Source organism: Wyeomyia smithii, chromosome 2 (genome assembly GCF_029784165.1).
Source record: "Wyeomyia smithii strain HCP4-BCI-WySm-NY-G18 chromosome 2, ASM2978416v1, whole genome shotgun sequence".
Classification (NCBI taxonomy): Eukaryota; Metazoa; Arthropoda; class Insecta; order Diptera; family Culicidae; genus Wyeomyia; species Wyeomyia smithii.
In genome coordinates this window covers 5,051,925-5,073,714 of record NC_073695.1, presented here as the reverse complement: position 1 = coordinate 5,073,714, position 21,790 = coordinate 5,051,925, and the positions used below count along the sequence as shown (strand labels likewise).

At 41.3% G+C, this 21,790-nt stretch overlaps 1 protein-coding gene across 4 annotated transcripts in view; it reads right to left on the bottom strand.

The window, feature by feature from the left end:
- Positions 1-21,790, bottom strand: part of LOC129725310 (calcium-binding protein E63-1) — a 213,899-nt gene that overhangs the window by 159,243 nt on the left and 32,866 nt on the right. For all 4 annotated transcript variants that reach the window (XM_055680936.1, XM_055680937.1, XM_055680938.1 and 1 more), the window contains 2 exons: positions 5,536-5,568; positions 5,399-5,444 (listed from right to left, as the gene is read on the bottom strand). Coding sequence is in view for 2 of the 4 variants with exons in the window: in XM_055680938.1 (XP_055536913.1) it covers positions 5,399-5,444; positions 5,536-5,568 (79 nt within the window). In the remaining 2 variants the exon portion in view is untranslated. The remainder of the gene's footprint in view (positions 1-5,398; positions 5,445-5,535; positions 5,569-21,790) is intronic.

The following is a 21,790-nucleotide window of genomic DNA, read 5'->3' as shown; positions in this document are numbered from 1 at the left end:
TCAAAACTAAATTTCAATTTAAATCAAAAACCAGAAATAATCCACCTAGTGATACAGAAACTATTGTTTTACTTACTAGTGAGTAAACCATAAATCTATACTTATGTAAAAATTTATATTGAACAATAAAGTATTTACCACATTCCCCACACGCACGCTCAGTATAGCAGTGACAAACACCGCAAACAACCAACGCCACTAGCGGTCAGCAGCGTCAACAATGAATAAACAAAACGTAGAACTACGTGAACAATAGAACATAAATTTCTGTACAAACACTAGTAATTATGACTCTAAAATTACATTTTCGTGAACCACAAACTATGAGCTTTCGATTGATGTATATATCATCGTTGTTCGCTTCATTTGAAGAATGATCATATTTCAAGATGGCTTGACTCAGTTTTTTGAAAATTTCTCGGAAACCACTTAACCACAAACCACGCCGCGCCGCCGCCGATGATTTGGACTCGGCGCGCCGCCGAAGAAATTTTGGGTGCGCCGCCGAGAAAATTTTTACCGCGCCGATAGTGATTGCTTATGCTGGATTTTTGCCTGGTTATAGAAATAACGCAAATCATAGCCGATAAGGGAACACTCGTATAGGTATTAGGTAATGCGAAATTTGGAAATTCTCAATACCCCTTCACCACTACGTAATGCAATTTTGCATGGTGGCCTCACAAAGTGTAACACTTCGTTAAGTACCTTCTCTCTCCTGAGCGTGTATTCACAAATGTACCTAAGTGTAAATTATTTTAATTTGTGGAAATTTGATACAATATTTGATAATAAATATTCAGACTTTTTTATCGAATGAAATCAAAAATATTAATGTCATTACCAATGATTTGCTTCGCCAGTTTGCTTCGAGAAAATTGTTTGAGTTATCATAACATAAGTTTATATGTTTATCTTTACTTTTGATTTTTATGCAAACGTATGAGCAGTCCTAACATGTTCAAAAAATTTATGAAAAATGACTAGTGGTGTTTCATTAATTATTTGATAGTTTTCAGACTAGTTTTCTTTAGAATACAAAGTTTTTTTGGAGCTCAATGTACGGGAATTCACTGAAAATTTTGCGCAAATTAACAGACATTTTTGTAGATAGTGTTTTCGTCAACATTTTTAAACACGACTATATTTTTTGCTGATTTCTCGTTAATTGTATTTTTTTTTGCCTCTGTGCGGATTCATCACTGCGACCAGAGACATTTGATCTATTGTGCCATTGGCCAGGTGTTTTCTGTACTCCGCACTTCATATTATTGGCAGTAAATGTACGCTTTTCATTTATATCCGTGCTTGTGTGAGAGAGTTTACCCTATCGTTTCAAGCTTACTGCTCTACTATAACGAGCCTCTTACTATGCTACCAATATTGCCAAATTACAATTCCCAGGAGTGAGACTACAGCTAACACCTAACCTTTGGCCATTATGTCAAGATGAAGGAACCTAATCGAAACCTCGTTCCTCGTGCCAATATCGCCAATTACAATCCCCTGGAGAGGACTAATATTCCTCAGAACAGTTTTATTATAAGAAAGACTTATTTTGTCAAGAGAAAGAAGTCTTAACGAAACCTCTTGCTCCTACCAACACCGCGTCACAATCACAATTACCTGAGGAGGCTTAATGCTTCACCTCTGGTCAGTTTTATCCCAAAAATCGCAATAGAAAATGAAGAATCTGTGGTGTTTACCGAAGAACTCTATTCGATTGAAAAGAGTTTCCCATTTTCTCAGTTATTCAATGGGTAACCTAACAAAATATATGAGAAAAAAAAAAAACGATTCTCTAACGTAAGATTTATCGAATTTTCCCAAAGTAGCTCCACGGTTAATCGAAATCAACATATCAAAAAACTATCTATCTTTTTTCCTAAATTGAACGTCTCTGGGAACAGTATTCCATGTAATGTTTTGTTGTGGGCTCGTTGATTTTTGGGATTTACACTTTCTTTGCTTGATTTATTATTTTCTGGTTATTCAATTGTTTGTTTACTTGATATCTTACCAAATTTTTGCTATTTTTGACATTCTTACAACTCTAACGCTTACATTTTTATTTATGAACGTTTAATTGAAAAATAAAAAATTCGAACATGAGAGTACAAAAGCGCAATATTTTATAAGTGGTAATTAGTGTCCTGCCGATACACGCCGTCGCCGCTGCCGCTGTTAAAAGCTAACGGCGTCACGCCGGCGCGCCGATCGCCGCCGAGGTAAAATGGTTTCTACGCCGCCGCCGCCGGTGATATGGTCGGCGCACAGGTCTACAAATTACCACAAATTGGATTTCGAACTCACAAATTAACCACTAAATATTGGTGATAAAAGAGTTAAAAAATAAATATTTTGTCAAGCCATCTTGAAATATGCCATATCTTTTCCGATTTTACTTATTTAGGATGATTCCGAAGTGCCTGCTACATGAGTTCAGGGCAGCAGTTCAGGGGATTGAGATGCTTCGGTACGAAATTGACTCCCTTAGTCTCGTACCACTCCAGAACATCTTTCAAGTAATGACACTAGGCTAAATCCGTCCAGAAAGTTGCAAGACCATTGTATGACCTCAAAAGTGGAAGTAAACGCTTTTGGAGGCATTCCTTCAAGAATTCCTGCCTATTAACCGTCCCGGTTGTCACGTCACACACAAGCAGAGCGCTCGCCGAAGCATGGACTTTTGGCAAACTTTGACACCTTCTGCTGTCTAACGTCCTCAGAAACTTCGAGTTTATGATGAGCGGTGAAGTACTGGAGCCTCGGAAGTTGCCGGAAGTCGGCTTTTACATATGTCTCATCATCCATAACGAGGTAAAGTGGTTTCGTCAACATCTGGATGTAGAGCTCGCGTGTATGTGTTTTCGCCACCGTATTCTGCAGTTTATTGCGATTCGGTGCCTTCTGAACTGAACTTCACGTTTTTTCTCATCTTGAACGCAAGTTTTACTCAAATGCAGTTCCTTAGCCACATATCTAACTGTTCGGATTCCTGTTAAAAGCTCGAACTACCCGCTTGGGATCCTTTACACTATAGATCCATTTTGGCCACTTTTTTCTTTCCGGCCGATGGTCAAATGCCCGTTGAACCATTCCCAGCTTCCTGCACAGTGTCAAAAATACACATTAAACAAATTTCTCCCAAATGTTCAATAAAAAATACCCAACGAGTAAAAAGTTACAACCATTTGAAAATGATGCAATTTGATTACGTACACCCTTTTCTTCTAGTTAGCGAACCGATTTCAATAACTGGGGAGTGCTCGTGCTCGCTAGTGAACAGTAACTGTATATATCAGGTGCGCAACTAAGATCTCTTTGACGCCAGCAGTGAGTGCCGATTCCGGCTGAAGCGCATAGGGTGTGAGAAAAAGGTTACGGCAATGCTGCTCTAAATAAAAGGAGACTGTACTTTCGATGTTGATGACTGTCAACGTAAAGGAAGACCGAAAACCTTGGAAACCTCTGAATTGACAGGAATCCGCATTCATGTCAAACGCAGGAACAGTTTGCTCCGGTATTTGGAGTTTTCCGTCATGCCTTTTCCGAGCAAATGCACAACTGCTCCAGCGACAAAAAAGGAAGGGTTTTCTTCATCGTATTGTGACGGGTGATGAAAAATGGATTTATTACAGCACGGCCGAATATACATGCTGCAAAGGTTATGTTTTGTATTTTGTGATACCATGTCGATGTTTATTATACGTTGTTGAAACCGAATGAAACCATCTTCGAAAAATAGCATCGACCTAAATTGAACTAAACTGCGCGGAAAATGGTCACAATACGAGCAGAGGCCCGAAAAAGTGATTCTATTGCATGACAACACTTCATACTGCCAATGTCGTTAAAACTTGCTCAAATGGGAACTCCTACCCAATACACTATATTTTCCAGATATAGCGCCGTCCGGTTATTGCTTGTTTCGTTTGATGGCGCATGGTCTGGCTGATTAGCAGTTCTGCTCTTACGAAGACATGATCCAATGGCTTGATTCGTGGATAGCCTCAAAAGACGAACACTTTTATCGTAACAGTTATCTTTTAATGTTTTATAGGTAATTAGCTGACCCGGTAAACTTCGCTCTTCTTTCTTTGTTTAAATAATTTAAAAACTTTTTTGATTGATTCCACATACACCCAAAGATTGACCTTACGATTTACTTATAGACTGCAAATGCATGACGAATCGAACATTGGATACGTTCAAACACAAAATCCAAATCGTTTGAAATGATTTGTTTTATCGGAATGAGAACATCCTCGCCTTTTGGCTTCTGTACATCACCTTCATTTTGGAAATACCCATATTGGGTGGTACTCGGTTCTTTTAGGCTGTTTTTTCATTCTGTTTCTTAGATAATATCCATCCCAAATTTTTTGAACCTTGAGCGAAGTTGACGTGTTAGGGTACCCACAACTTCGTGTCCTAAACTATATTTTTCGTAGTTTCTGCTATCATATTTTAGTTAATTTAATTGAATCTTCTTTCTACATTCACTCGTTAATCCAAAAAATTGAAATAGCATGACTTTACTTAGATTGAAAAAATATATATATTTTCTATATTTGCCATGAAAATCTCACATAGAAAAGGAAATAGCGGATTTCCCATTGGTGTCCCTTAAGTCTGTTAATAAAATTTACCACGAAATGTTAAATAATTCTCTTTCATGCAAAGACTTGTCAGCTTTAATAAATTGTGCCTATAGCTTGAATTTCCAAAAAAAAATCAACAAGGTAAAATTACAGAGAATACCTTGATATTTTCGTTATATTGTAATGACCATTGTATCGGATATATGTTCAATTAGGGAAACAGTGGGTTAAAAAAAGATTTACAAAAATAAAAGTTGATGGTAATATCACTCTTAACAATTGAAAACAAAAGGTAATGCAGAAGGAATAAAAAGATTAATAATCAAAATCACGCTACAAACCGTCAGTTTTGTATAACAACCAGAATTACACGTCTGTATGTATTTGTCTATATTCTGCCAGTAATCGTCAATATTATTTTCCCCTCTGACATCGTATGTCGGCCATAATCGTTGGCGCCGTTGTCATTAAAATGACATCAATAAGTAAAACCAGATGAACATCATCCCTCGGGCCTCCCGACTGGGCTAGAGCTATTAGTAGGGCTAATCTGAAAGCGATTCGCTTCTGTTGACACATGTGACAGCTATCGCCTATATACACATTCGTAGCATTCAATCTCTGTACGAAACGATTTTGTTGCCACAGCACGTGGTTCTGGCGGCTGGTGGCGATGACACCAGGCATCGGAATCGATTCACATTTAGTAACTCGTGCTGGTATCGAATGATTGGATTAGGCTACGACACTTTGTTTATCTGCAGGGCTACGCGCTACCGCCAACGCACACTTACCTTTGATCTCTTCCTCGGTTAGGGCCCTGCTCTTGGATGCGGTGTTCTGCAAGCGGAAACAAAAAAAAATACAAAAATTTTAATTGTATTACGAAGTGCTACAACCGTTAGTAGTCTGGAGATAATTAGATAATTACCTTTCGCCGTCCTATCAACGCTGCTCCCAACATCTGAACGCCAGAATGCAAAGAGAAATGGGAATGAAAGTAAAAAAAAGTCATTAATAAACGCATTAGAGGGCGGTGAAGTGAATTTAAGGATCAGCATGATGGTGCGCATTAGAGCGCATAAAAATGGTACCGTAATAGAGAAAAGTTGCGCTCAGGATATAAAAGTTTTTCGCTGCAATAGAATTTAAAAGCACTGTCGCTGTAGTGCTATTTGCGAAGCCAGAGCAGAGCGCATCACCGCCAGCGAGGACGTATTTCATGGACTATCGTAAAAATTTAAATTCGAACCGTGGTTTTAATGGATTCAGTCGTACAATAAATTCCCGAAACATTCAGATCAAATTTATTGGTTACGATCACTTTCTAGCATCGCTGGGTACAGCACTGGTCCAACCTTATGATGAGAGTAAACTACTCAACTTTCGAGCAATGCTCGAGTAGTTTTTTGCACTGTTTGGGTGACACTGCATTTTAGAAACTTACTGCTTTTCACATACAGGATTCATTCTAGACCTGGTCTGGCATTTTCTACCATTGAAAGAGAATTATGTGGATGCTTTTTTCTTGTTTATTTTATTTTTACAGAAGACATAAAATATTAAAAGTATGTAGAATACTTCTGCTGAGATCTTATAGGGTAATGAGAAATCCTCTAAAATGTTCAGGTAAATTATGGCCATCTTCCAGCAGCCGATTTTGTTTTGCCGACCTTCGAATAACTTCTACTGCCAAGTTCAACCGATATTTCCGCAAACAACATCATTCGAAGATTTCATAATTGGCGGCCATACTGAGATGATTTTGTGTCCCAATCCTACGGATGGAATCTTTTATTACTTTGGCGAAAGGTTGGTGTCATTTCTCTACCATCAACTGTTGCATTTGGCAGGTACTCAAATGCCATTCAGCAAATGTGAAATAATTTTCCGGTGGTGTCCCATTTCCTTGGCACCGGTGCTGAGTCTGTAATTAGCAGAACAGTTTATTACTGGTAACTAGGTAACAAATTGAACATTAAAACTTCGTCGATAACGCGAAAACGTTTGTGTAATTTGGAACAACAAAAGATGCAACGCGAAAAAATAGATACTTGACTAAATATAGCCTGTGGTAAGAATAGAAAATGAATTAACCGGTTGATATCCATCGCGGAACTTACAACGTAAAAACATAAGTAGCAGCTGCCAAAAAGTTCTGCCGGTGTGAGCTCACCATTTCCAAAGGTGGCGTGAAAATGAACGGTTGGACGATGTCATCGTTCAGGTTATATTGTGTCATTGCAGTCAGTTTTGTATGGGTTTAGTTAGTTGTATAAATTTACATGGATAGGTGAAAAATTTAGATATTTCATGTTCTGTCGTTCAGTAAAAGTATAACACTTCGCATCGTAAGATTCTATTGGCTTAAGAATCGAAATCACAACGTTACAAAAAGTAATAACATTGATAACACATACTTTTTTTTCATTCGTTGTTTTGCTTTCGTCTCGATTAGACGCAAATTGTTCAGCTCTGCTTAATTCGCAAAATAACAATACACGAGTTATCGTACGGGTGTTTTTTTTTTTGTCGGTTAGTTCTTGTGCAGAGCGATAACAATAGGCTGCAGTATATCGGCAGAAACATCTTCTGCACACTGGTAGGGGCAGGCTACCCCGCCAGTGATCCGATACGCAGCTGATATATCAGCAAGAATAATTCCCCCGCACCGCTGTTACCCCGCTAGCAGCACGGACCACCATACGATCGAGCGAGTGGAAATCAACAACAAGTGGCATCTACAAGACCACGGCCACTGTGTTACAACACGAAGCTGGATCGTCATTGTTTGTTCTGCGGAGACACACTTCCAGATTGATCCTACTAGCAGCCGAGAGGTCGTGACATAGACGTTCGGTGAAGTATTCACTTTAGAAATATTATCATTATTAATATTATTACTATCAATATTATTATTATTATTATTATTGTTGTTGTTATTATTATTATTATTATTATTATTATTATTAGTATTAGTATTATTACTATTGTTATTATTATTAGTATTACTGTCTTTTTTTTATTTGATCCATTGTAGTTTGAAATATTGTTTTTAAAATTTAATACCAACTATTTGATCCCCCCCACACATTCGAATATTTATCGTTTGTGTGCGGTAGAGCGTAACGCTCCCGCAAAATGGACGACATGCAGGTGCAACTTTTCCTGGATGTGGAAACAAATGAGGAAGAAATTGAAATTTCCCCCAGCAGTTCTCCCTTCCCTTCCCCTGTACCATCTCCGCTACCTAGCCCTGTACCAAGGGTACCGGAAATACGGGTAAAAGCCCAGATGCCGCTAGCGGTCCCTACGTTGTTTAATTCCGGCCCATAACAAACCTTTGAATATAATTCAAATAGGCAAAGACCTGGCAAAACAGTTTCCGGCCGTAACCGAGATTACGAAGGTGACACCGAACAAACTGCGAGTTGTCGTGAGTAGCTTGAAGCAAGCAAACAACAAGGGAGTACCGCGTGTACATCCCTGCCAAGGACCGTCACGGGGTTGGCTGTTTCAAGAACCCCCTGATTCAAAATGTAAAGATACTGGATGTCAAGCAATTGCATTCAGTATCAATCGAAGAAGGGAAGAAGAAATTCTTCCCTTCGGATTCCTTCCGTGTAACATTCGCCGGATCCGCACTGCCGAAATACATCTCTTTGGACAGGGTTCGTCTGCCTGTACGCCTGTTCGTACCGGGTCATGCATTGCCAAAACTGCAAGCAGTTAGGTCATACAGCCACCTACTGCTGCAACAAGGCACGCTGCAGCAAGTGCGGAGGCAATCATGCTGAGACCGCTTGCAGTGAGGATACTGAAAAGTGTCTTTACTGCGAGGGAACTCGGCATGACCTTTCGGCGTGTCCCGCGTACAAACAGCGCGAGGAAAAAATTAAGCGTTCCCTTAAGGAACGGTCAAAGCGCTCTTTTGCAGAAATGCTTAAGAGGGCTGAGCCACCCTCGACAGGAAACATCTTGCCTTTTTGCCAACCGATGAGGGTACATCTGACGATCCCGTCGAAGGGTGTTCTTATGCCTTGCCAGAGGGATCTAGGAAGAGGAGAATGCTCAACTCTCCTAATCTTTCTCGCAAAGGTCGTAAGATAACCCCTAGCGGAATGACCAATAAGACAACACAAAAAGAAAGCGTTGAAGAAAAACCGAAGCAAGTACCCCCCGGTTTTAATTTCAAATCAAACCAGGAGTACCCACCGCTTCCTGGGGCACCAAAAACCCCTCGTGCACCCATTTCTCGATCAGAAGACATAAAAGAAACAGGGTTCATAAAATTCTCTGATATTGTGCACTGGATATTTAAAACATTCAACATACCAGATCCCCTTCTTGCCCTTCTCCCTACAGTGAAAACCTTTTTGAAGCAATTCACAGCAACTTGGCCCCTCATTTCAGCTATCGTATCTTTCGATGACTAATACGTCGAAAGAGGTTAGGAATTTTGTCACTGTGTTACAGTGGAACTGCAGAAGTATCATCCCCAAATTTGATTTATTTTCACATTTGATAAACACATACAATTGTGATGCGTTCGCGCTCTGTGAAAATTTTCTCAATTCAAATGACCAACTTAATTTCCACGATTTTAACATCATTCGTCGAGATCGAGACTCACACGGTGGAGGGGTACTTTTAGGGATCAAAAAGTGCTATTCTTTTTTCAGAATCGACCTCCCCTCGATCTCGAATATTGAAGTTGTTGCTATTCAAACAAATATGAATGGAAAAGGCCTATGCCTTGTTTCGTTATATATTCCCTCATCCGCGCGGATTGAACAGAAGCAACTCCTTGATATAGCAGAATTGCTTTCCGCACCTTTTTTGATTTTGGGAGATTTTAACGCTCACTGTTCGCTATGGGAGTCGCTGTACGACGACAACCGATCTTCTTTAATTTGTAACTTGATCGACGACTTCAATATGACACTTTTGAATACTGGGGAAGCGACACGTGTACCTAATCCTCCAGCACGTGGAAGCGTGCTTGACCTATCCCTCTGCTCGACATCACTAGCGTTAGATTGCCAGTGGAAAGTAATCAACGATCCCCACGGTAGTGATCATCTTCCAATCGTTATATCAATTGCTAATGGTTCAACTCCCCCGAACCCAATCAATATTTCCTACGACCTTACACGTAATATTGATTGGAAGCGTTATGAGTCTATTATAGCGGAATCTATCGAGACTCGCGAGGAACTTCCTCCGGAGGAAGAATACGCGTTCTTAGCTGGATACCCGGGGTAACGAATAGACAGCGCCCTCCCAACAAATGGTGGGACAAAGAGTGCTCTGAAATGTACGCGCGAAGATCCGCGGCGTATAAGGACTACCGGAAGTACGGCACTGTCAACCTGCTTCGAAAGTACGAGGCACTGGGCAGGCAGATGAAGAGCTTAGTAAAGGCGAAAAAACGCGGGTACTGGCGGCGGTTCGTAAACGCGTTGTCGAGGGAAACAGCGATAAGCACTCTTTGGGATACCGCCAGGCGCATGCGGAACCGTGACGTTTCGAATGAAAGTGAGGAGTATTCAGATCGCTGGATACTCGATTTTGCCAAAAAGGTCTGTCCGGACTCTGTACCGGAACAGAAAACCTTTCGCGACGCGTTTTTAGTAACTACGGAAGAGCCTCCATTTTCGATGTTGGAATTTTCAATGGCTCTCCTGTCGTGCAACAATAAGGCTCCAGGGTTAGATAGAATAAAATTCAACCTGTTGAAGAATCTACCCGACTCTGCAAAAAGACGCTTGTTGAATTTGTTCAACAAGTTTCTTGAGCTAAATATTGTTCCGCATGACTGGAGGGAGGTAAAAGTCATTGCTATTGGGAAACCCGGAAAACCTGCCTCTGATCACAATTCATATAGGCCGATTGCGATGCTCTCTTGCCTCCGGAAATTAATGGAGAAAATGATCCTCTTACGGTTAGACAAATGGGTCGAAACAAACGGGTTACTTTCAGATACTCAATTTGGCTTTCGCCGGGGCAAAGGGACGAACGATTGCCTAGCGTTGCTTTCTACTGAAATTCAACTCGCATTTGCTCGAAAAGAGCAAATGGCTTCTGCGTTCTTGGATATTAAGGGGGCTTTTGACTCTGTCTCTGTAGAAGTTTTAAGCGCGAAACTTCATTGGCAGGGACTTTCACCAAATTTGAATAACTTGTTTTGCTCAATTTGTTGTCAGAAAAGCATATGTATTTCTCACATGGCGATTCGACAACTTCCCGAATTAGTAACATGGGCCTTCCTCAGGGCTCATGTTTAAGTCCTCTCTTATATAATTTTTACGTCAATTAAATCGATGAATGTCTTGCAAACTCATGCACGCTAAGGCAACTTGCAGACGATAGCGTTGTATCCATTACTGGTAGCGAGGCTAGCGATCTGCAAGGACCATTGCAAGATACCTTAGACAATTTGTCTGAATGGGCTCTTAAGCTGGGTATCGAATTCTCTCCGGAGAAAACTGAGCTGGTCGTTTTTTCTAGGATGCATAACCCAGCTCAGCTGCAGCTCCTATTAACGGGTAAAACGATCTCTCAGGTTTTAGTCGCTAAATATCTCGGGGTCTGGTTCGACTCTAAATGCACCTGGGCTTGTCATATTAGGTATCAGACACAAAAATGCCAACAGCGGATTAATTTTCTTCGTACGATTACCGGAACCTGGTGAGGTGCTCACCCAGGAGACCTTCTAAGGTTATACCAAACAACAATACTGTCAGTTCTTGAATACGGTTGTTTCTGCTTTCGCTCCGCTGCGAACACGCATATTTTGAAACTAGAAAGAATACAATATCGTTGTTTGCGTATTGCCTTGGGTTGCATGCAGTCGACCCATACAATGAGTCTTGAAGTGTTAGCGGGTATTCTTCCGTTGAAACATCGTTTTTGGAATCTCTCTTACCGGTTACTAATTCGATGTACGGCTACTATATGGCTCAAGATATTAATCCTTCTTCATACGATTCCTCCAATGTCGCCCTTTTAGATACTTCTAATAATGCTATATTCTTCGACACCACCATGAAACAAAACATTTCTGGTATCCCGGATCAATTGCGACCCCAAGAGATCCCTAAGATTTTTTCCAATAATTTTGAACATGTTAGTTGTGATAAAAGGTTTTACACTGACGGATCTAATCTAGATGAGTCTACTGGCTTCGGTGTTTTCCACGAAAATTTTACCGCCTCCTACAAACTCGATGCTCCTGCTTCCGTGTACGTCGCAGAACTTGCTGCTATTCAGTACTCTCTTGGGATCATCGAGACCCTGCCCATAGACCACTACTTCATCTTCACAGATAGTCTCAGTGCCATTGAGGCTCTGCGATCGATGAAGCCTGTGAAGCACACCCCGTATTTCCTGGGGAAAATACGGCGGTTTTTAAGTGCTTCAACAGATAAAAATTACCAGGTTACCTTAGCGTGGGTCCCTTCTCATTGTTCCATTCCGGGCAATGAAAAGGCTGACGCTTTAGCTAAGGTGGGTGCTATTGATGGCGATATTTATGAAAGACCAATTGCTTATGATGAATTTTATAGCATTTTGCGTCAGAGAACACTCAACAGTTGGCAATCATCATGGAACTCAGATGAACTGGGACGGTGGCTACATTCCATTTTTCCTAAGGTATCGACGAAAGCATGGTTCAAGGAGTTGGATGTAGGTCGGGACTTCTTTCGCGTGATGTCCAGACTTATGTCCAATCACTATACGTTAAACACGCATCTCTTTCGTATAGGGCTTGTAGACAGTAATCACTGCGTTTGTGGCGATGGCTACCATGACATCGAGCATGTTGTTTGGTCGTGTACCGAATACTGTGGTGTTAGGTCCGAGCTTATAGATTCCCTTCGGGCCCGAGGAATACAACCGAACGTACCCGTTAGAGACATTCTGGGAAGCGGTGATCTCCAGTACATGACACAGCTATTCTGCTTTCTGAAAAACGCTGACATTAAAATTTAAAATTTTCTTTGTCTATTTGTCAGATTAAGGATACAAATATGCTTTGCTGAAAACACGGAAACGAAGAGCCCGCATCTATGCTTACACAAATATTTTGAACCCACAACAAACAAGAATACAATTGCTCTACCAGTTGAAAAACAAAGTTCGAAAATAGTTTTAAGTCAAAATTGTATCTCCCCTCCTCTCACCTTATATCCCCACTAGCTCGTAGTCGGCCGCGAGAATAAAAAAAGGCCTCCCTCTTTTCCCTGCTAACGTAGAATTAATACGAATTGTACTTGGCTCAGTAAAACAGAAAATGTATCGTGCCGTGTCAAATAAACTAATTTTAAACCTAAAAAAAAACATACTTTTTTATAATTTTTCGAAATGAACCCTGATCCACACACAATTAACAGCAAATAAAAGAGGCGATATTCCTTAGTTGACAAAGGAAATTTTCAGATTGGCTGCTTTGAATAATATCATTCACTTATAGATGGATAGTAAAAAGTATTTCAAATAATTAAAAAAAAATAATAAAATCAATTACGAAAAAGATTGTAAATCAATCGATCAAAAAAAAGTTTTGGACTGGCGTGGGACGCATAAGCATTTTAACATTTTTAAAGTAAGGACCCGAATCCGATCATGTGTAGAAATCAACCCTAGGCGCCATCTTGTAATCCGCGATGACGTGTTCATGTTTCTGAAGAACAGCCCAGAGTGATCATGTATAATCCAATCCCGGAATGATATCCAGATGCTTGAATGCGACCACAGACATCATTTTGCATTTCAAGATTTTCTGGTTACTCGAAAACTGTCTAACTTTACACTGATCAACACTTGTTTTGCCATAGAGCTCAGACTGTAGAAAAAAGATTACAGCATTTTAACCGCCCCTGGCAGTTTTGGTTCCCCTAGCCGTCTCGGTAGCGCGTCAAGTATCCAGAGACTCTAATGAAGATTTCCCGTAAGCGAACGGAGAAACGACGAACCCGGTAAGCAATCGCTCTGTGGCCTTTTGGCGCACCACCGATGCGGCTAGGGGCACCAAAATTTACAGGAACTCTTAAAAAGCTATAAACTTTCTTTTTCTAGGGGTAGGGTAATTTTTTGTTTTTCGCATTTGTTGACAAACGTAATCAAATACCATCCAATATGGGTATTTCCAGAAACGGGATGATGCCCAAATGTCAGAATCTGACTTTAGATGCCATTCTTAAATCCAAGATGGTAAATTCTGGTTTTTGAAAAACAACCAAAAGTGGCTAGACATAATTTAATATTATTATTTCCGCTCGGTGCGTTTTAACCAGACTTGTGAATGGTCAATACTTTCACTTGATTTCGCTCCGTTAGTGTGCGTCGCAGTAGAAATGTAGAACGACCATTGGTTCTCGTATAAGGAACAGATGGTCAATTGACATTCGCTCATCGAACAGAACTCGTTTGGCGATGCTATTTTGGTTAATTTTTGTCTGCTCAATTCTATTTCTGTTGAAAAATATTTTAAAAAGATCAACGGTATAGGTAATTTCTAAAATCTCCGCACACAAAGTGCGTAATTCACATTTCTAGAAAAAATGTCAAAATACGTTCAGGTAAAAAAAACGTCGCGGTGGCAAGTACTCGTTCGACATGTTCGTTCGTGGCAACGTGGGACTCTAAACAGAGCTGACACGATGGTCCCCCGGTGAGACAACATGTTACAAACAACGTAAGAGATAATACGGATCGGAACAATCGGCATGGACCTAGGCAACGAAATAGGGACTACGATTGGAAACTTGGGACATGGAACTGCAAATCGCTCTGCTTTCTAGGATGCGACAGGAATTATCTACGACGAGCTACATCCACGCAACTTCGAAGTCGTAGCGCTGCAGGAACTTTGTTGGAGAGGACAGAAGGTATGGAAAAGCGGGCACCGGGCGGCTGTACTTTCTACCAGATTTATGGCACCACCAGCGAGCTGGGAACCAGCTTAATAGTACTTGGCAAGATGCGCCAACGCGTGATGGGGTGGCAGCCGATCAACGCAAGGATGTGCAAGTTGAGGATAAAGGGCCGGTTCTTCAAAAACAGCATCATGTTCGAAACTTGTTTCTATCGCCTTTTGTTTTATTTTGCGGGTTCGAATTGATTCTTTTCGGTGATACTAAAAAACCTAATGATAACGGCAATCGGTGTGTATACTTTGCAGCCTTCCGTGGTATGGTAGTCTGAAATACCTTCTTCCCCCACAAAGATATCCACAAATCCACCTGGAGATCACCCGACCAACAAACAGAGAACCAAATCGACCACGTTTTAATCGACGGCAGGTTCTTCTCTGACAGTTGGCGCACAACTTGCTCAGCCAGCCAACCTGACCCGATTTTTGGATGCTCTGATAAATTAGATGTAGAAGACAATTACCGTAGATGTACCATAACCAACTCAGGGCTTTTTAATGCGGGTGGCGAGGGTGTTTCTGCCCTCCTCGAAGGCGAGTATCTCTGTGATAACTTAGACTATACAGCAACACAACCTGCACCAAATTTCCAGATAGATGATCCCCGATATGTTCCTGACAGTCAGCAACGGGTAGCATTAGCGACTACGCGAGCAGCATTTTCATCATTAAATTTGAATAACTCGTTTTAATGAGGACGGCGAGGGTGTTTTAATGAGGACGGCGAGGGTGTTATAGGAAATGAAATACTGTTATAGTTATAGGAATAATAATGGAATCCCAGCGAAAGTTTTTCTTGATGATAAATCCACTATGGACCCATTGATCAAATGTGAATTGTTTGCTGATCATTTCTCTACTGTTTTCAACACAACTACTGCTACTACTGATGAAGCTGCACTCGCCGCTTCCGATATCCCAATAAACATGATTTCGGCTTACGTTCTTGAGATAACCGAGGAAGCGCTTCTAAAGGCGGCGAAAAGGTTGAAAACCTCCAATGCTCCAGGACCTGATGGTATCGCTGCTGTCGTGTTCAAAAAATGCATCAGTGAGCTTGCTAATCCACTAGTGAAAATATTTCATTGGTATTTACGACAAGGCAAATTTCCGGCGCTTTGGAAAAACTCGCATATTGCTTCGATTCATAAAAAAGGAAACAGACAAGATGTTCGTAATTATCGAGGTATAACATCACTAAGCGCCTGCTCCAAATTATTTTAAATGATTCTAAGCGATTCCCTTGCTGTTTCACACAAAAAGCATCATCTCCAGTGAACAACACGGTTTTTATCCTGGTCGTTCTGTGACAACTAATTTGCTTTGTTTCACTTCGAACTGTATCGCTCATATTGAAAACGGGAAGCAGGTCAATGCTGTATACACAGACTTGAAAGCTGCGTTTGATAAAATTGATCATCGAATATTACTCGAAAAACTCGCTAGAATGAGTGTCTCCGACGACCTGCTTCAATAGTTGCAATCGTACCTAAGTGGTAGAAGCCTGAGTGTCAAACTTGGATCCTGTACACCCCGACGATTCACAAACACCTCCGGCGTTCCTCAAGGGAGTAATCTTGGACCGCTCCTTTTCGTTTTATATATAAAAGATGTCGCATCCCGTCTTGGAAGAGGATGTAAACTGTTCTATGCTGACGATCTAAAGATATTTATGGTCATTGACAATTTTTCCGACTCCCAAAGACTGCAAGATTTGTTGGATATTTTTGAGGATTGGTATCAAAAAAACTTAATGACTATTAGTGTCCAGAAATGTGCTGTAATTTAATTTCATCGATGCAGTAATCCCATAAAAGCCACTTACCCAATCGGACGTACACCTCTTGCTCGTGTCAATGAAATTAACGACCTTGGGGTACAACTTGATGATAAATTTACTTTTGGGCCGCATCGAGCCAATATTATTGACCGTGCAAGTCGTCAGCTAGGATTTCTTATGAAGGTGTCTAAAGATTTCACTAATATCCATTGCCTGATATCGTTATATTCGGCGTTAGTAAGATCGATTGTGGAGTCGTCAGCTGTAGTGTGGGCACCATACCAGACAACTTAGATTGATAGGATTGAAAGACTGCAGAAGCGTTTTGTCCGTTTCGCACTTCGTAGACTTCCTTGGACAGATAGGCTGAACCTTCCTCCTTATGAACACCGTTGTAATCTGTTAGGGATTGCTTTTCTGGAACGTAGAAGAAAAATTCAGCAGGCAATGATTGCTGCTAAAGTTATTCTTGGTGAAATCGACTGCCCGGCTCTTCTAAGCAAGTTTTCCCTGAATGTTCCTGGTCGAATTCACAACGCAGATCACTGGATGAAATGTTTATAACGCCGTTCCACCGCTCTGTCTTTGGATACTTTGAACCAATCTCCAGAATAATCCGTACCTTCAACAAAACTAGTCAACTGTTTGATTTTGGATGTTCCTCGAATATTTATAAACAGAAACTGCTATCAGCTAGACTTTTTTAATACCTGTTAAATTTAAGTAGTTTTTTTATTCATTAAGACTATAACGTGTCAGATGAATTATAATAAATAATAATGATAATAATAATAATCATCAACGTTTGTACCTACCGCAGTGCGAATATAGATTCGGACCACTTCCTAGTAGCTGTGGGCATTCGCTCAAAACTATCGACGGTGTATAACACCCGCCGAAGTCGAACGCCGCGACCAAACATTGAGCAACTGTGGGACGCCGAGGCTGCACAGGAATACGCGCAGCAGCTGGAGGCAGTGCTACCTACGGAAGAGCAGCTTGGCGCAGCTACCCTTGAAGATGGCTGGAAAAGCATCCGATCCGCCATAGGTAACACTGCAGTAGCGCTACTAGGTACAAGGGCCCCGAATCATAGAAATGACTGGTTTGACGGCGAATGCAAACGGTTAGTCGAGGAGAAGACTACAGCACGGGCGAGAATGCTGCAACACCGTACGACAGTGAACGTTGAACGATACCGACAGGCACCGAACAGCCAAAACTCGGTCCTCCGAAGGAAGAAGCGCCAGCTAGAGGACCGAGATCGCGTAGCGATGGAAGAGCTGTACCAAGCTAACGACAGTCGGAAGTTCTACGAGAAGTTGAACAGCTCCCGCAAAGGCTTTGTGACGCAAGCCGATATGTGCAGGAGCAACCTCCTAACAGACGAGTGTGAGGTGATCGAAAGGCGGAGGCAGCACTTCGACGAGCATCTAAACGGCGAGGTGGTGGAGGAGGAGATTGGTCGGCTGAAAAACAATAAAGCTGCTGGAGTGGACCAACTTCCCAGCGAGCTATTGAAATACGGTGGAGAAACACTGGCTAGAGCCGTGCACTGGGTCATTGTCAAGGTTTGGAAGGAAGAACGAGTGCCGGAAGAGTGGATGGAGGGTATTGTGTGTCCCATCTACAAAAAGGGCGACAAGCTGGAGAGCTGCAATTACCGGGCAATCACTCTGTTGAACGCTGTCTACAAGGTACTCTCCCAAATACTTTGCCGTCGACTATCACCATTTGCGAAGCCGCGCCACCACAGATCAGATATTCGCAGTTCGGCAGGTTATGCAGAAATGCCACTAATATAACGTGCCCACAAATCATTTGCCATCGATTTTGAATCGGCGTACAACACAATCGATCGGGACAAGCTATGGCAAATTATGCACGACTACGGATTTCCGGACAAACTGACGCGGTTGGTCAAAGCGACGATGGATCGAGTGATGTATGTAGTTCGAGTTTCGGGGGCACTCTCAAGCCCCTTCGAAACCCGAACCGGTCTAAGGCAAGGTGATGGTCTCTCGCGCCTACTGTTTAACATTGCCCTGGAAGGTGTAATTAGAAGAGCGGGGATTAACACGAGTGGCACGATATTCCAAAGGTCGGTTCAACTGTTTGGTTTCGCCGACGATATCGAAATTGTGGCTCGGACCTTTGTGAAGATGGCAGATACGTACATCAGACTAAAGGCTGAAGCCATACAGATTGGACAGGTCATCAATGCATCGAAGACGAAGTACATGAAAGGATGGAGTTCACCAGAAGACAGTGCTAACCTCTCAGCTCGAGTTCAAGTTGGTGATGATGAAATCGAGGTGGTTGATGAGTTCGTGTATCTGGACTACCGACAACGATACCAGCAGAGAAATTCAACGGCGCATTATGGCAGGAAATCGTACATACTTTGGTCTCCGGAGGACGCTCCGATCGATAAGAATTCGTCGCCGCACCAAGTTAACCATCTACAAGACGCTGATCAGACCGGTAGTTCTCAACGGGCATGAGACATGGACTATGCTTGTGGAGGACCAACGCGCCCTTGCGGTCTTCGAGTGGAAGGTGTTGCTTACCATCTACGGTGGATTGCAGATAGAAAACGTAGTGTGGAGAGGGTGAATGAACAACGAACTGCAGGAGCTGCTTGGGGAGCCATCTATCGTCCACACCGCTAAGATAGGCAGGTTGCGGTGGGTAAGGATGTCGGACGACAGCCCGGTAAAGATGGTTCTTGAAACCAATCAGTCAGGGACGAGTCGAAGAGGTGCACAGCGGGCAAGGTGGATCGATCGGGTGGAAGACGACCTGCGGACCCTACGCAGACTGCAGAGCTGGCGAACTGCAGCCATGGACCGAGTGGAATGGAGACGACTCTTACGTACCGCAAAGGCCACACCACGGCTTGGGACTGTTTGGTGAGGTAAGGTAAGGTAAGACCTCGATTATTGTCCGATTAGTATAATAATTCATTCATAAACTAGTGTAATAATAAAAGTCAAGAAAAGTCCAGTGCCTATATTCCGATTATGAATGTGACCTTTTTCGACACAAATATATGTACAGCCGACACATGTGCGAAAGCCGTAAATGTACAAGATGGTTATGATGCCAGCTATTTGATTTCATTTGACTAAAATGTTTCATCAAACTACACTCAGTTGAAATTTACGCGAGAAAACCGTTAAAACCGCGTAAGCTACAAAATTCGCATGAAACCATAAAAAATCGGAAAATCACATAAATTTTGGAAGTAGCATATATTCTAGAATCCTGAGTATCTTTGAATATGTACAAACAATATTGATACAATAACTCATTTTGCGCAAAGTTTGGAAGTCAAACTCAAACAATGAAATCAATTAAAGTCGATAAAAAATTAAAACGTAAAGATTCGTGTCAATAGTTAAACGATATTGTCGTTTCATGCTTAGCAATTCTATACCGAGTATATATACGTCTGGTCGGTTTTATTGTGAGCTTAGAAAGGTATGTGGTGAGAAGCTTCAGAATAAACCCATGTTGAAGTCTTTTGATAATATAATGGCCTGACTCTACTGAGATTCGCCCTCACGATCACCCGCTTGTCATAGTGGACTTTGTAATCTTGTGGCTATGAAGCTCTCTCGACAAAAGCTTTCTCGATGAACCGAATTTGTACCTCTAGGCCTACTGGTGAAAAAGTATGTTATAAATCTTATAAAATAAATGTGAATTTTTCAGACAACAGCTGATTATCAAACTAAATTTCTATTTTTAACAACGGCTTTTACCCGTTAACACACAAGTTCATTAAGCAGACAGTACGAGCAGTAGGGAAAGCGAAAAATAAGCGGACTGGAAATATGATACAGATTTGGAAAAATATACCGCATCCCGACGCATCCAGTGCCTAAAACTGGCAGGGAACACACAGTGGGGAATCGCTGGCCATCAGCCAAAAAAATTTTTTTCGTTAGCTGTTTCATAATATTTTTCCTTTATTGCTATAACATTCAAGTGTCTAAATCCAAAATTTGAGCGTAATATCAGAAAATTTGAATTTTTTATGCTTTTTCAAAGCTTGGCGAATTGGCGTTTTTTGTCTTTTTTTGAAAAAAAGTACATTACTTTGAAACGCTTTGTAGCTTCAATGATAGCTTAGATATTTTTTACGCCAAAGGAAAAGTTGTTGTAAATATTATGCAAAACAAACCCTTTTCATTAGATATTGTAAAATTTGGTCATAGTAGGCCTGACACTAGAAAAAATTTGAAAATACGTGATTTTTTGTAGAAAAGTAGCTTAAAAGTTTAGTTGCCGCAGTTTGCCACGGTTGTGACTACATTCAAAATTTAGGTAAGAACGTAAGCTTTTAAATGCATACTGTCCGCTGTAGCGCAAAACTGCGCAAATTGTCATTTTAGTGAAGAAAGCGATAGCAGTTTTTTTAAGTGTTTATTTTTCGAGTTGAACTTCATCCGGGATTTATTTTAATCATATCCATGATACCCCATTATTGAAAATTTATGATACCGTACTCAATCCGTAAGGATAAAACATAAATTTGGTCAAAAATCACAAAATTTATCAATGAGGACGCCCAGTGGCACTACTTGTGGTCAAAGATCATATGCTATAAAAAAGGAAAAAAGTGCCAAAAATATTAAAAATGGGTTTCGTGCTTTATGGACGGCCCCAAACAAAAAATGGATGCCAAATTCGTGTTCAGCGCCCCAAAATTATGTAAATACTAAGTTTTTGTCGCATTTATCGACACCCTTTTGTATGGAGTCGCCCCACTGTGAAACGCTGCTAGAGATAACAATAAAACGAGACTCATCCCGCGTCATCTGCAGTTGGCAGTTCGCAATAACGAAGAATTGAACCAGCTTTTATCTTGTTGTTTATTTGTATAAAATCATCTGACTACACATGGTCTTAATGATCTAATGTAAAACACATAAAATATCACATTCTGCCACGAATACGCCGATGGAAGGTTTTTGTTGACACGTTGAAATCAAACAAGTGGTAAACATCTTGGAATCGTCGGCTTATACTAATCATAGGGTCGTTGTCGCCATATACAGTGTTCCTAGATGGTTGTCGTAGCCATTGCTTGGACCTTAGAATGCGTTGAGGTGCGTAGATTTGAAGTTGACTGAGCAACACTGCACTGTCGATCTCAGATTGTAAAACTTTAGCTCCAAAAAATGCTTGGTTGGCATTCCGACGATTGGCTAATGTTTCGATGCCAATTAATGCACATCGATCTTCATAGGAAGTCATGAGGGCGCCTCCAGGGGAAATTTCGCAACGCGTATCGGAAAAACTTATGCTGCACTGACTCAATTCTGGCAATCCACACCTCCTCATAAGGCGACCATACACTAGAAGCGAATTCAAGAATTGACCGAGCCAAAGAGCAGTGCAATGTGCGTAGGCATAGTGGAGCGGTGAAGTCAGCAGCAACTTTGGAAATGAAGCCGAGAT